The sequence below is a fragment of the Vigna umbellata genome, chromosome 2, assembly GCF_029865625.1.
Source record: "Vigna umbellata cultivar VRB3 chromosome 2, Vumbellata_1.0, whole genome shotgun sequence".
Lineage (NCBI taxonomy): Eukaryota > Viridiplantae > Streptophyta > Magnoliopsida > Fabales > Fabaceae > Vigna > Vigna umbellata.
In genome coordinates this window covers 38,192,989-38,207,492 of record NC_142166.1, presented here as the reverse complement: position 1 = coordinate 38,207,492, position 14,504 = coordinate 38,192,989, and the positions used below count along the sequence as shown (strand labels likewise).

The 14,504-nt window shown below is 30.3% G+C and overlaps 1 protein-coding gene across 1 annotated transcript; it reads right to left on the bottom strand.

The window, feature by feature from the left end:
* Window positions 1-1,818: 1,818 nt before the first annotated feature.
* Window positions 1,819-6,391, bottom strand: SPDS3 (spermidine synthase 3). The gene is made up of 11 exons (XM_088106722.1): window positions 6,175-6,391; window positions 5,014-5,234; window positions 4,881-4,925; window positions 4,407-4,483; window positions 4,208-4,330; window positions 3,862-3,966; window positions 3,713-3,785; window positions 3,527-3,598; window positions 2,903-3,098; window positions 2,542-2,671; window positions 1,819-2,139 (listed from the first exon to the last, which is right to left on the bottom strand). Exons 2-11 carry the CDS (start codon window positions 5,201-5,203, stop codon window positions 2,062-2,064), a joined length of 1,089 nt encoding a protein of 362 aa, XP_087962848.1. The 5' UTR covers window positions 5,204-5,234; window positions 6,175-6,391; the 3' UTR covers window positions 1,819-2,061.
* Window positions 6,392-14,504: the final 8,113 nt, after the last annotated feature.

The window sequence follows — 14,504 nt, the reverse complement described above, 5'->3', positions numbered from 1 at the left end:
GGTGGCAGCTGTTGAGTGTATCCCAGTTACCACACCACCCGGGTGCAAGAACGCCTGTAGATACATGGCTTCATACAGTCCGGACAGTCTTTAATTATGAGAATTTGGATAAGTTACTGTATGCGAGAAAATATATCTAATGTTGTATGAAATGTATGATTGATTTACTATGTTAAAATATGTTGATTGTATAAATTAAATTACCTAAGCTTACCCTTGCGTTTTCCTTGTGTTGTCTACTGTTTCTGTATGTCCGTCTTGTCAATGCAATGATCATCCGTTGTGGATGTGAGCAGATGGTGAGGCACCTCTGGAAACAATGCTGGAAGAAGAAAATTTGGAGGATGCCAACTTGGTAGAAGTTGAAGTTAAAGCTGAGCAGTAGAGTGCTCGTTCCGTAGTAACTGTTAGATTTTCTGTACTGTATTTTGGAAGTTCTGTATATAGTTTTACAGTACTGTTCATCCAGAATTTGTTATAATTTTGATAGATCCTGAACGCTGTAATTGTAGTACGTTCAGTTTTAAATTTTGAGCAGCTGTTGTAAATATTAAGACTGCACTGTAATTTCAGTAAATGTGATTAGTTCTGATTAATGGTAATTACTATTTATTGGGATGTTACATTTATATATATATATATATATATATATATATATATATATATATAATTATAATTTCTTTCTAAATATTTAATATTAAAAAATAAAATGTATCTTTTTTATTTCGAATAATTGATAATATTATTTTTTTTGTAAGAATTTTTAATTATTTTATGAAAAGTAATTAATTGACATTAATCAGTAAGAAAACAAGTGAGGATGAAAAATAAAATTTATACCCAATTAGATTTGATATAAAAATGAATTGTTTCTTTAGAGATAAATATGAGATAATAAAATATAAATATATAAAATAAATTAAAAAACAAAATATTAAAAAATAGTCATCCCACCCACCCTTAGTAGATCAAACCGAACAACAATTTATTATAAAATTTCTTACAAACTAAAAAGTAAATTGGATTGAGCTAATCCAATCAATGATGAGCCAAGATTAGTTGACTTAACACCCGTAATTAGAAGGGAGGGCATCGGCATGAATGCACAAGGTCAATGTTAGAGTTGTCTTTGAAGGGTTATGGGAGAAAAGAGGTCAACATCAATAGTCACTAGAGTTGTCGGAGAGAAGTGGACAACGTTGGAAGAAGACGAGGAAGAAAATGGTAGAAAGTAGGGACAAAGTGGATTTTTTTTACTTCATTATGGAGATACAAGGAGAAACTGTGGCAGAAGAAGCCCCAAAATTATATATAGAGGTGCTCCAACAAGCTACCTCGTTAACATACATATGCAGTTCAATATTCGGCCGAGGATATCTATGTTACAAAATATTTTAAACATAAAATGTAAACAAAACTTCATAACAGATTATTAAAACATAACAGTATTTTCTAGCCGAAAAAGGTGTGTATTTTTATTACTTTTTATATGGGAATTTCTGTTATATAGAACAATTAATAAAAATAAGGAACTTCTAGGCAATACAATGTCATTTTTCTAGATAATTCAACGTGATATCGTGAGGAAATTTGCTTTTTTAACTTTTCCCAAGCTCAGCCCCAAAATAAGGCTTGAGTTTCCGGAAGCATACGACCAATCCAATAATCTTTTATACTTCATATTTGATACTTTATTAACTTCGTATATTTCATATTATATAATAAACTTCAAATTACATGAAATGAGAATATGTTAAATACCATTTTAATTTTTTCTCCTATCTATATTATATTAAAGTTATATTCTGAAAAGACTAATTTCTTAAAAACCAAATTATTTCCTCGTATTTATTTAATAATTGGTAATTCATGTCTTACAAGCATGTGCAGGAAAACCCCTAACGATAGAATAGAAAACTAGATAAGAGGCAGCCATCCAAAAGGACTAAGCTAATTAACCTAAACATAATCACACCACATTCCTATTTTTTCTCTCACACTCGTCAGTGACAAGGAAATCAAAATTGCTTATTTAGGGGTTCAATAAGCAATCACACCTGGCTACTGAAGGGAGGGATCACGTAGCAGACTCACTTCTCTCTTCAGGAAACCCGGCAATGCAAAAGCAGCTGAGTGCATCTGCAAAAAACCATACATAAACAGTGATCAATTACCATTTAAAGTGTGCTCAAGTAAACAATTTAAATAATAAAATATTCAACCAGCTCTGGTATCGTAAATACGATGATCATCACATTATTCGGGATAAGCTCAAAAAAAAAAACAAGCTGTGACTGAAATAAGGTTAAAAAACACGGGTCATAAGCTGTTTTCAAAAGCTCAAATAATCTCCATAAATTCTTTGACATCATCCGTAACATAACAGTATCAACGAACCATTACAAAAATTTAATGACAAAATCACACGCAAAAAGCCAATTTCTATTGCTACCCACCATGGTTAAAAAATAAAATTTAAAAAAGATCACCCATACCAATGAAAGTTATATAGGCAATTGCGTTAACTACCCATGTATTTACCTCTGAATTGTAGAATCGAAGTTCTCTTTTGTGCTCATTAGCACCTTCCAACTCTTCAATCGGATTGATAGGGTTAACAAAATCAACCGGTGGTCCTTCCGTTGCACAGAGAAGAAAGCCTATCACACCACTGCATGCCAAGGAAAAGGTCGCAACATACAATCACAAAGTTGAATTCCTCAAAAATAATGTATATTGAATTCCTCAAAAATAATTTATCTGAATCACGTTGAAGAGCTCACTCTCGCAACAGGTGCAAGCAAAACATAAAAACAAAGACAATACGAAAGAAACATGAGAGGAACTTCAATGCAGAGAAAAACAGAAATATATAAACTTAACACAAGCTAAAGTGCTCTACCTTGGATATGTTGGAACACTCGCCCATGCGTAATGTACAGAACCTTTGAATGTTTCTCGACAAATAGAGATCATATCTTGAATAAGGTGTGTATGAAGCCACATACTCTCTGCCATGTTACAAAGGACTCCACCAGGCCTTAATGCCTTTGCTATAGTATCAAAAAAAGGCTTCTCAACAAGTTCCTGGGCAGGACCTAAATTGCAGAAGTGTGATTAAGCAAATACTTAATAATAATAACCAAAAACTGAGGAAACCATATTCCTAAATTTGTCTATATGATGAATGACTCGCTGATGGGATGATGGATAATTCAAGATAAACAATATAGCGAGAAAATTTCTGATAAAACTAAATTTTAACAATTGAGCGTAAGGCAGATGCAGATAATTGATCAATATTTTAGTATACCAGCTAACAAAGCAACCTAAAAGCTTGTTGAAAAAATTCCTCATACATGACAGCGAACTTCCAAAGCTATACAGAATAAACTTAGTACGTAATCACTCAATTGAGTATCAAATGGAATTACAAGAGTTCGGGCCAACCTCATCCAGTTAAGCAAAACTAAATGGCTCTAACGAAATTATGTTAGATGAATCATTTTAAATTAAAATGGCATACCCACTGGATCGGAGGAATCAACAATTATCGCATCATACCTCCCTTCAGGAGCAGATTTAAGAAATTCAACAGCTGTCAAAATTGGATAAAAAAAATCCAGTAAATAACCCAACAAATTATAATCAGTAAATATAAAGCCACGGAAACAAAACACATTTAAAACAAGACCAGCTGACAAAAATATACCATCTCCAACGTGAAGATGTACCCGAGAATCTTCAAACCCAACAGCTAAATCGGGAAAAAATTTCCTGGAAACCTGCATAATGACCATAATATTTTTTTTCTCAATATGGAAGTAGCTATATTAATGATCAAAATATGAATTTACTTACGTCAATAACCATCTGATCTATCTCACAGATATCAATATGTTCTACAGAGCTGTGGCGGGATACTTCCCTGAGTACTCCACCATCTCCACCACCAACAACTAAAACCTGAATGAACATAAAAAATCATTACATAGATTATGAAAACAGATAGAAAGAAAAAGAAAAGCATGAAAAAGTAGAGTAAATTCAATCAAACATTTTTTTAATATATATCAACACTTTCTCCAGACAAATGAGAGGATAAAAAAGGGAACAATAATCACCGCAAGGCTATCAAGATTATAATGTTATTGTTAGACAGTCATGATATGCTCGGAATCAAAATCATCAGATCAAATGACTTTACCGTTTTGGGGGATGGAATCGAACAGAGGGGTAGATGAGCAATCATCTCCTGATAAGCACATTCATCCTTCTCAGTCAATTGAACAATTCCATCAAGTACCAGTACTTTCCCGTACGTTGATGACTGCAAAAGCAAATGGAATAGAGTTGATCCCTCGAACGTCAAATTTGGAGTACATTAAAAGATGAAGAGGCCAAACCTCAAAAACCAAGACCTCTTGGTAATCTGACTTTTCCCTGTACAAGATCTTTTCAACTTTAATTGAATGGGCTTCTCCTAATTATACGCACAAAAAGCCATCAGCAGCAATAATTTCACACGCAGTACACAAATAATACTAAACAATCAAAGTGAACGATTTTATACATAACTGTATAACATGGACAATTGTTATCAGGAATTGTAGTTCAAATAAACGAGGATAACAGTGGCAAATGTTCAATAAATACCATCAAACATTTAGGTCAGACAATCCGGTCTTTCCTCAGAAGATTCAACGGTATCTAAAGTCTACAATAACTGAGGAAACTATCAAAATAAGAATATGAACAATTTTCAGAAGCAAGTTTTGAAATTAAGGCTATCAAAAATCATAAAAGAGGAAAAACTTTCGCTGCAATAAAACAAATTTGAACCAACAGTGCAGAATTGCAGACTAGTAAGTAGAACCTACCTGGCCACATCGGGTTGTTGAAATATTCTGGTTTTACAGATTTCCCTGTAAAAACAAAAGGATAAAATAGAAGTCAGGTCTTTGTCAGAAATTAGGCCTTATTCTTATAACTTGAACCGTAGCAGATAATAACCTGAGAAAGTTTGAGAAGCCGAAAACCATCCAGAAACAACAGTGGAATGACACTTTGCCTCTGACTCAGGGGCTGAAGCTTTAGCCTTCAAACAACAAGAAGGAATTTCCTTCTCTATCCCACTCCCGTTACTCGCCTTCCCATCCATAGTCTTCGGGCATTCCAAACCTTTTCCTGCGCCGGCCTCCATATATTATTCTTTTCTTCTCTGGCTCCAGTCTCTGTACAATAAGCACAAAATTTTAAAAAGATAATCCTTAAGTTCATATTACACAAAACAAAGAATCACAGCACTTACAAAACGACCCTACAGGCAACACAATGCCAACAGAACCTCATTAATAAGAATGACCCACAAAACAAATACTACAAAGCATTGTCTTTCCTATTTTATTTGGTCATACAAATTAGGCTTCAACTTTTGTTCACCAACAAATAAAGGGAGATTTACCAAGAAATAAGCCACCAGAAAAAGAGAAATCAAAATTACAATTACAATTCTACTTTGAGCATAAGTAAAATAATAGGTAGATATAAAAAGTGAACTAAGTATAAGTAGAAGGAAAACAAAAAAGATTTTCATAAAATCAGCAATATAATATAGTATTCTACAGAATCAAACAATCACTGATTCAGGCTAAAAAAATAGACGGCACAATCAAATCTCTCTCTGACAAAATAACGTGCCCAAATAATTTATTTAATTCCATATTTAAGTCCGGCAGCATCTGATTATGCGCCCTTAAAAAGGAAACAAATCATGTCTCAATAATCTGCTTCTCCTTTCATTTCGAGGTTTTCTTTTCAAAATTCAAAATCAAATTAACAAAAATTCAAACAATCAAATAAAATAAAGTAAAAGAGAAACTAATACGCTAACAAAGAACAACCAATCCCGCGAGAAAGTTCGAAACGCGTGCTTAAAAACAGAGTGGCAAATAAAACAGAAAATGCAGCGCGTAGCATGAAATAACAGAACGGGGAGGTGCAACGTGTTATTGCTATGGCGCAGCGTAGAGAATAAAAGAAGAATGTGAAACGCTAGGGTTTAGAATTCGAAAAAATGAAACAGGAAGAAAGGAAAAGGAAAGAAGTGAAAGAGAAGGGGAAGAAGTTAGGGTAAAAAGAAATGTGGTGGTGAGAGTGGGATGAGCGTGTTGCCTGATGAGTGATGCGAAAGGCAGAGAGTGAAGCAGAACCGAAGCGACGAAGGAAGATGGATAGCGACTAACTCTGCAACACCCTATCCACTTCTCTCTCTCTTAATCTCTTCTTTTCAGAGCTTGTGTTTGGAAGAAAATGGAGGTTCTGGTGCCTTTATTTATAGGACATTTTTAGAGGTGCACGCTCTCGATTCTGGTTTCCACGTTTGCCTTTCTTTTTCTTCTTTTTCTTTTTCTTTTTCTTTTTTCATTATCGGAAAAGCTGCTTTTGCCTTTTTTCTGCTTAAAGCTCAGTCACAAATATTAATTGTGGAATTTTTAAATAGGATGTACCATGTCAAACACAACAACACTAAAGTGTAAATGTCACTCAAAACATTATTTATGTTCTGTGATGGATGGCCTATGATCTCATGTTTCTCACATGCCAAATTCATTTACTTTTCTAAATCAATGATTTATTTTTTATTTTTTTCATCTTTCTCTTTCTTTTCGCACTCTTTTATTCACCATGTTAATCCAACCATTTTCATTCCCACAATCACCATTCCAAAGCTAATGACAGTGAAATCGTAAAAATCACAAATTGCTTAAGAATCTTTTCAAAGTGGATTAACTACATTTTTATAATGTTTTAAAAAATATTTTTTTACTTTTTCCTTGCAAATAAAAAGGTAAAGTATTTTTCATTTTCCTTTTAGGAAACTTGTTTCTTTTATTATTATTATGAATGGTTGACGATTGAATCTAAATATTATGAAATATGTTATTTTTTGTTTTGACATTATTAAATTATGATGTTATATTTCTTTAGTGTTATTTTATATATTATTTATCAGTATTATTTAATCACCGGTTCGTGAGTCTTCAATCGCTATCTTTACCGATTAAATAATCAGTTAGGTTTTCGAAAAACACACACATATATATAAACCATCTTTTTATAGTTAATTAGTACAGTAATTTAATGTTTTAGAAATATAATATAATAAATAATTTCATTAATGAATATAACATAAGTTCATACAAATATACGCAATACACTTAATATATATCACAAATAGAAAAACATAAAAACATATAAATAAATTGAAAATGTAATGTCAATTTCAAAACATCTTAACACATAACTCTTACAAAATTAAGATATGTACATTTATATATTCTGAATTTATTAAAATATCCTCTATACAGTAAAAAGACAATTAACGTAAATATCTTATCTTGATCTCACCGAATATTTTATTTGTTTGATATTCACGTGTGAATACATAATCATATACTTTTTATCAATATATTAGGAAGAAATCACTAAGTTAACAAAAAGATAAGAGATTATTACACATTAAGAAAAAAAAAATAGAAGGGAACTTAGACGACAAAAACATATAGAGAAACAAGTGTGTGTGTGTGTGAGAGAGAGAGAGAGAGAGAAACTTAAAGGAAAAGAGGAAAAACATGTTTTGGAGAAAGTGAGAGAAAAGAAGGTGAAAAAGCAACCATATTCAAAATCATGTATTGACAGTTCAGAGAAAAATCTCCAAAAGGAGGATCTATTTTTAATTATAAACATTGAACCTATTTTTTTTTTTTAATTTAGTTACGTGAATTCTATTATTTTTTGTTGTCAAGTGAAGAATTGTTTATTAGAAAATAATGACAAAAATAATTTGAATAAAAAAATAATATTTTCTTATTCAAATTATTTTTGTCATTATAGTAAAAGAAAAATACAAGTATGGATGAAGATACTTTTATAAATATTATTCTTAAAGCTTTTGTATATGATAATATGAATTTGTATGGATATTCTTACTATATGTGCTAAGTTCTATTGAAAAATTACATATTATGAGTTTAGCAAAGTTACAAGTTATTTGTCTATACTGTTTTTTCAGTATATTCCAAATGAAAAAATTTATTTGAAAATTTTGAAATTTCAAAAGATTGAAAAATATTTTATAGCACCACCGATACTGTATTAATATGTACTTGACAAAATAAAACAAAAAACAAAACAAATATGTAAATGCTATTAATGTTTTTCTTTTTTAAAATAATACTCGTGTTTTTTTTCTGTGTATTAAAGTCTTAAAAGTTGAGACAAGGGGAGAAGGACGTGTACATAAAAAGAAAGTAAAAATAAAAAACAAAGGAAAAATAGAATAAAAGATACTTTTGAATAAAGGATGACAAGAAGGACGTTAAAAGAGCTTATAGATATATGATTTGTCAATTTTAGAAAATATAAAGAAAAATATTTTAAAATTTTCTATAAGGTCCCAAACATTTCAAGAAATTGATAGGGGTTTCTGCATTATTACAGTGAGGACTAATTAACTGAATATATATGAATTTATACAATCAACTTATTAGTAAAGATATTATGCAAGTTCATGAATCTACCCACCTCATTAGGAGGTTTTAACTTCTTCCTCACATCACAATCGTATAATTTTGGTCACTATGTATTATGTATTATTTGTATTGGTTTGTGTTTATTTCTTTAAAACTTTGCTTTTGGATGTTTCTTGAACCATTTTTTCACATAAATAGTCACCTATTATTATATATGGTTAGACATTGTAAGCTAGGTTTTTCACATGTTTTGGAACATTTTTAAACAATGGTCAAATAAGGATAAATATTAAAACAATATTGATTGTTTTGTTAGTTTTTATGTGAAATAAAAATTAGTTATTAAGATTAAATTGATTAAATATTAAAGTTCGATGTAAATTGGTATTAAGCATTGTATCTGTGTTTGGTTTAGATTGGGTGTTTTAAAAGCATATTTTGATGTATAATCTAAATCATGATTATAGTTGCAATAATATGTGAAATTTGATGTTTATAATGTTTTGGTATGAGTAAGAGTAGTTGGAAGGGATTGAAAAACTAGTTTTTCTTCTTTATTTATTTTTGTTATTTTGTATGTATTACTTAAGGGTTAGTTAGTCATTCAAGATGTTCAAGTGACAACATTCATAATAATTATAGAACATTATTGATCAATTGTCTATTTAGTCGTTAAAGCGATATAATTTCTCACTATATTATTTATCGATTGAGATTTGAGTGAGAAAGAACTTGCATCAATTCTTGAAAACACTTGTTATGCGAGCAATGATAAGATAAGGTTTTGAGGTGGAATTTAGAAAGGTTGATGTATGTAGTCGTGTCACTCAAATAATGATATAAAGTTTGAGAAATGAAAATTTAGTGTTGATTCTTTCTCCACTATAATTTCAAACCCTCAAATGTTGGTTGGTGGTTTGGTTAAAGTAAGAAAGATGTTATATTAAATTCAATTGAAGTATCATACAATCACTGAGATGATGTTAAACAAGAATATTGTCATTTAAATTGTGTGAATTATTCCTCAAGCGACATATAACTTAAGTGACACTTCTTTATTTATTTTTTAAATTAATGTTTGAAAGTAATTTTGTGTTATTAGATTATTTAAGTTGAATATTTATTTTTCCATTGCTCATACTTATGGATATTGTTGAAAGTCTCACATTGAAATATAAAGTCAATTTATAATATATAATGGATGCAATTGTGAGGTTCAGTAAGGTTTAAAGTTCACTTCTTAAATGAAATCAATTGCAATCGTGGAATGTCATTAATTATAGTTGAAGGATAATGTGTGAAATTTATCATGAGATAAAATATAGTGTATGTTGTAAGTAAAAAAAATGGTATTATCTCATGAATATATATATATATATATATATATATATATATATATATATATATATATATATAATTAGGAGATTCAATTATATTTAATGTTTTAGTAATACATTGAGTGAAATAGACAAAATATTAAGTGGTGGTATGGAATACAAATTTTTGACATTGAGAGTAAAAAGTCATTGATACTTGATGAATTGTGTAAGAAATTACTTTATTATAAAAGATTGCTATATCTTATCTATACAAAATATTTTAGAATGTTAAGCTAATCAAGTATTATTGTCGAGGAGATGGATGACTTTTTATAAGTTGATGAGAGATTATACATGTTATGTGTGCAATTAAATAGTTAACTCATATTTTCACTTATTTTATGTGTTTTGTAGTTGAATTATGTTTTTAACTCACAAACAAATAATTCTACAATAGCTGATATCGAAGAAAATATAGAAAATATGTAAAATGGTGCTTACAAGTTATTTCTCTTTTATATTTCTTTATTTTAGTTGTATACATTTACACTATACTCAATATATAAAGGAAATAATGTATAACTGGTATTTTTTAATAAACTTAAGTACATCTTAAAGGGTTACATGTTCAATCTAAAAAAAAATGAAATTAATCGCACATAAAAGGGAAAAAGAAAAGGATAAACTTTAAATAGAAAAAATGAAGAAACTAACCTTTCTCAAAATTATAGTTAATCCATCGTGTTTTGCTTTCCGTCATCTTTTTTTTTTAAACATGATTAAATTCTACAAAAGATCAACTATTAAGTTGAGAAGGTAAAGAAAAGATGAAGTGATGTAAAATTAAAGAAATAAACTTTTAATAAATAAAAATTAAAGTTGTTTTAAAGTTATTTATATTTTAAAAGAATATATTTTTTTTCTCAATTTAATTTATTTATTTTTCTCTTGGATTTAGTAAATCGTTCTTACGTGCAAACGGTCAATTCAGAAGTATTTTTTTAGCTAATAAAAAAAATAAAACGGAATCTGATGCGATTTTGTGGATAAGCATAGGAAAATGGAAGATGCTAACTTTGGTAACACAGAATTAAAGAAAGGAGAAAGTAGCATCTCTTGCTTTCATTCATTAAAAAAACACATGAATCATTCATATTCTTAATTTTTTATCATTAAGAAAGTAATGCGGGATTCTTATGCGATTCTTTTTAACACTTCGAATAAACATTTTTTATTAATTACGTAAGCACACACACATAATCATTGGCGTGTCACACACTTACAGATATTTTAAACAATGAAAGCACACCTTCTATTCTATTGTTCTCCACATGCTTCGTGCTATATAAAAATTGTAACAAGTGTGAAAGATATTCCCTTTTCCTCCAATGCACCAATAACAATAACATATTACATATCATATTTTATTAATTTTAATTCAAATATTTATTTTCCCTTGTATATATTCGAAAAGACATAAATCATTATCAATTAACACTGCCATAACAAAGTTTCTTTCATTATCAATTAGCACTACCATAAAAAAAAATATTTTTCTTTTCTTTTATTTATGATGTTTTCGACTTCTTTAAGTTTTCTTAATAGTTTTACTCATGACGTAAATTTATATTTGAGATTTTGTTTTATATTAATTTAAAGTAAACTTTATTGTATTTCATGTAAATTCATTCCATTCCACTGCCTAGCTTCTCCTCACCGCTCTTGACGCCGCCGATATGCCACAGAGCTTCATCGCACTTTCTCATCGTCGGTCCTCCACCACTCTCGTTGAAACTTCGCGTTTTTGGGCGCCACAAATCACTTATTCCTTGTTCATTGTTCATGCTGCATAGCTCACTACACCATTTTTCATTTTAAACAACATTGAACTTGACAACGCATATGAAAGTGTTGCCTAAGGACATAGAAAGCAACAATTTTATAAGTCTTGTTTAAGAATTACCAAAAGACCACAAATTTTGATAGGTGTGGTTTAAAACTTACCAAAGACCACACCTTATAAAACATTGATTATTTATACGATACTTTTTTAAATGTTGCCTTCAAAAATGTGTTCCCAAAACAATGAAAATATTGTCTTATATTTATACAACATTTAATTAATTTCCACAAAAAAAATTACAAGTTGTTTTACACACTGTATTCATATAAAAAAAATCTTCCTATTCTTTTCCTTTTTCCCACTATACACTTTTCACTTTTTATAAAAATGGTTAATTATGTTTATACTTTCTAAATTACTATATGTTTTTAGTTTTTGTCTCTTTTCCAAACTTTCTTCTATTTAGATCATTTTAGAAAGTCATAGGTTTAGTCCTCCATGACTAATGTCATTATTTCTTTTTTAAGTGACAAATGGTGTGTCATCGTTTAAAACAATTGTATTGTATTTCTAGGTTGGCAAGATAGCTCGATGGAAAATAGTGTGTCCCGTCCTCAACCCGGTAAGGTCGGCAAGACACGTGTACTGTGTCTCTAGGTTGGTAAGACATCTGGATAGCTCGGTGGGAAACTAGATAGTTTGGTAAGATGCATGGAGAACTCAAATAGCTTGGTGGGAAGTTCAAATGACCTGTAAAGGTGCATGGAGAACTCATAGTTTGATAAGATGTATGGAGAACTCAAGTAACTTGGTAGGTAATTTAGATAACTCAAATAACACTTTACCGAGCTATATAGACTTCCCAACGAGTTGTATGAGTCCTCCATGCACTTTACCGAACTATCCTAATGCCTTATCAGACTATCTAAATATCTTGTCGACTTGGGAAAACAACACACGTGTCTTGCTGACCTTATCAGACTGTGGATGTGGCATAATGTTTGCCACCGAACTATTTTGCTAAACTAGGACACAACACACGTATCTTAAACAGGTTTGGGATGTGACACACTTTTTACCACATCATAAAATACTAACGATGTTGGCAATGAAGGTTGTGACTTTCTAAAAGAAGAGAGACAAAAATATTGTCTTACAGAATCTTCTTCAACTCTCACAACTAGATATCTTCCTCAATATTTGAGTAGGATTCTACTAGATTCGGGATAAACCCTTTACAATATCAACATCTCAATACACCCTAACACAAGATACAAGCAAACATAAAAACATTCTCAATTCATCTACATTACATTCTTATAGAATCTTAAATCATCCTACCATGTCATATCTATGTATTTTAGTTTAATCCAAACTCATTTCATAACATCAATCATTTGTTATTTATTTCAATTGAATTGTTAATAATTTATTATTTATTTTTTATTGAATTAGCATAACCCTTAATTGCAATATTTCCATTAGTGAATTTTTTTTTCTTAATTTACAAACCATTAATTGATCATCCCAAGGATCAAAATGAAGAACCATATATTAAGAACCATCTGCCAAAATTCTAGTCCAATTTAATGGTTTACAAAGTGAGAATCAAAATTTTATTGAGCAACTCACTATTCAAAACAATGTGTCACCCAACGCCCCATATCTAGGTCCCAGTGCTAGATCTCTTGGTACTCATTATCAAGTGAGCGCACAACGCAACTAAGGGATTGCCCAATGTCTTGGATCCCTAGAGGTCACTGTCAAGTGAGTGCCCAACGGTCCTAGGATTTTGTCAGACGCTCTGGACCATTGGAGCTCAATGATTTGAGTCTTGCAAGTGACGTCCAACGGTTTTGTGGTACTGCCGAATGCTGCATTAGAGTTTTAACTCTCAAATACACTTAAATGGGTTATCCAACTTAACTATCTATGCAACTTTAGTTCCTTCTTAGTTTAAAATACTATTTTAGTTCAAAATAACCATTAGATATATCAAATTGGACAATCCTAACCAAATCAATTTAGCTCCACATACAACAATGCCAAAATGACCTAAAACAAAATTCCAAGCAATAAAATCATAATTCTATTCCCTTCTTATACTCAAACACTTTATTGATACAATTAAAATTTAACTAATCCTTTTATACCATATTATTTGGGAACACCTAAATTGCTCATCATTGTTTAATTCTCAATCAAACAAAACCAAAATAAAACAATCACATAATCTCAATTGAAACTAATATACACATGTCAAAATGGATATCAATAAGTGTAAAATTACTACTAGGTCTTCTTACCTTGGTTAATTCTTAGTTGCTCCTTAAAGCTCTATTTCTCATAAGATGTCCTAAATAGACAAAGAAAATCTTGATTATAAATTATAAACATATCACCACGATCACAGAGCAATCGAGATTCATTTTGAGCACATTTGAGCCACATGCATTGCATTAGAGCACACATTCAAGCTCAAAGAGCAAAACCACCTCAAAAGGGTAAAATGGGAACTTATTTTATTATTCAATATGATCAAGTAGATGTGTAGAGATCTTCACTAGGATTAATCATATGGTTCTTGATCTTCAAAAGGATGAAGATTAAGGTTAGAAATCTAGAGAGAAAGTAAATCAGAAGCTTAGAGATAAAGTCTAGAGAGACAATGATTTTTATAAAATGAACTTTCGTTAATAGAAAACCTATTCATATCCTTAACCTTTCATCCTTAAAATATTCTAGTGATATTTTTAAAAATCACCATTACTCTTAGACCATTTTATAGGTTCTTACACCAAACTTTTA

Excerpts from the sequence above, each read along its gene's own strand:
- SPDS3 (XM_088106722.1), bottom strand. The coding sequence starts at position 5,203 with ATGGAGGCCGGCGCAGGAAAAGGTTTGGAATGCCCGAAGACTATGGAT. Across the intron at positions 3,967-4,207 it reads CGATTCCATCCCCCAAAACG|GTTTTAGTTGTTGGTGGTGG; the intron begins GTAAAGTCATTT and ends ATGTTCATTCAG. Across the intron at positions 2,140-2,541 it reads TTCGATTCTACAATTCAGAG|ATGCACTCAGCTGCTTTTGC; the intron begins GTAAATACATGG and ends GGTTTTTTGCAG.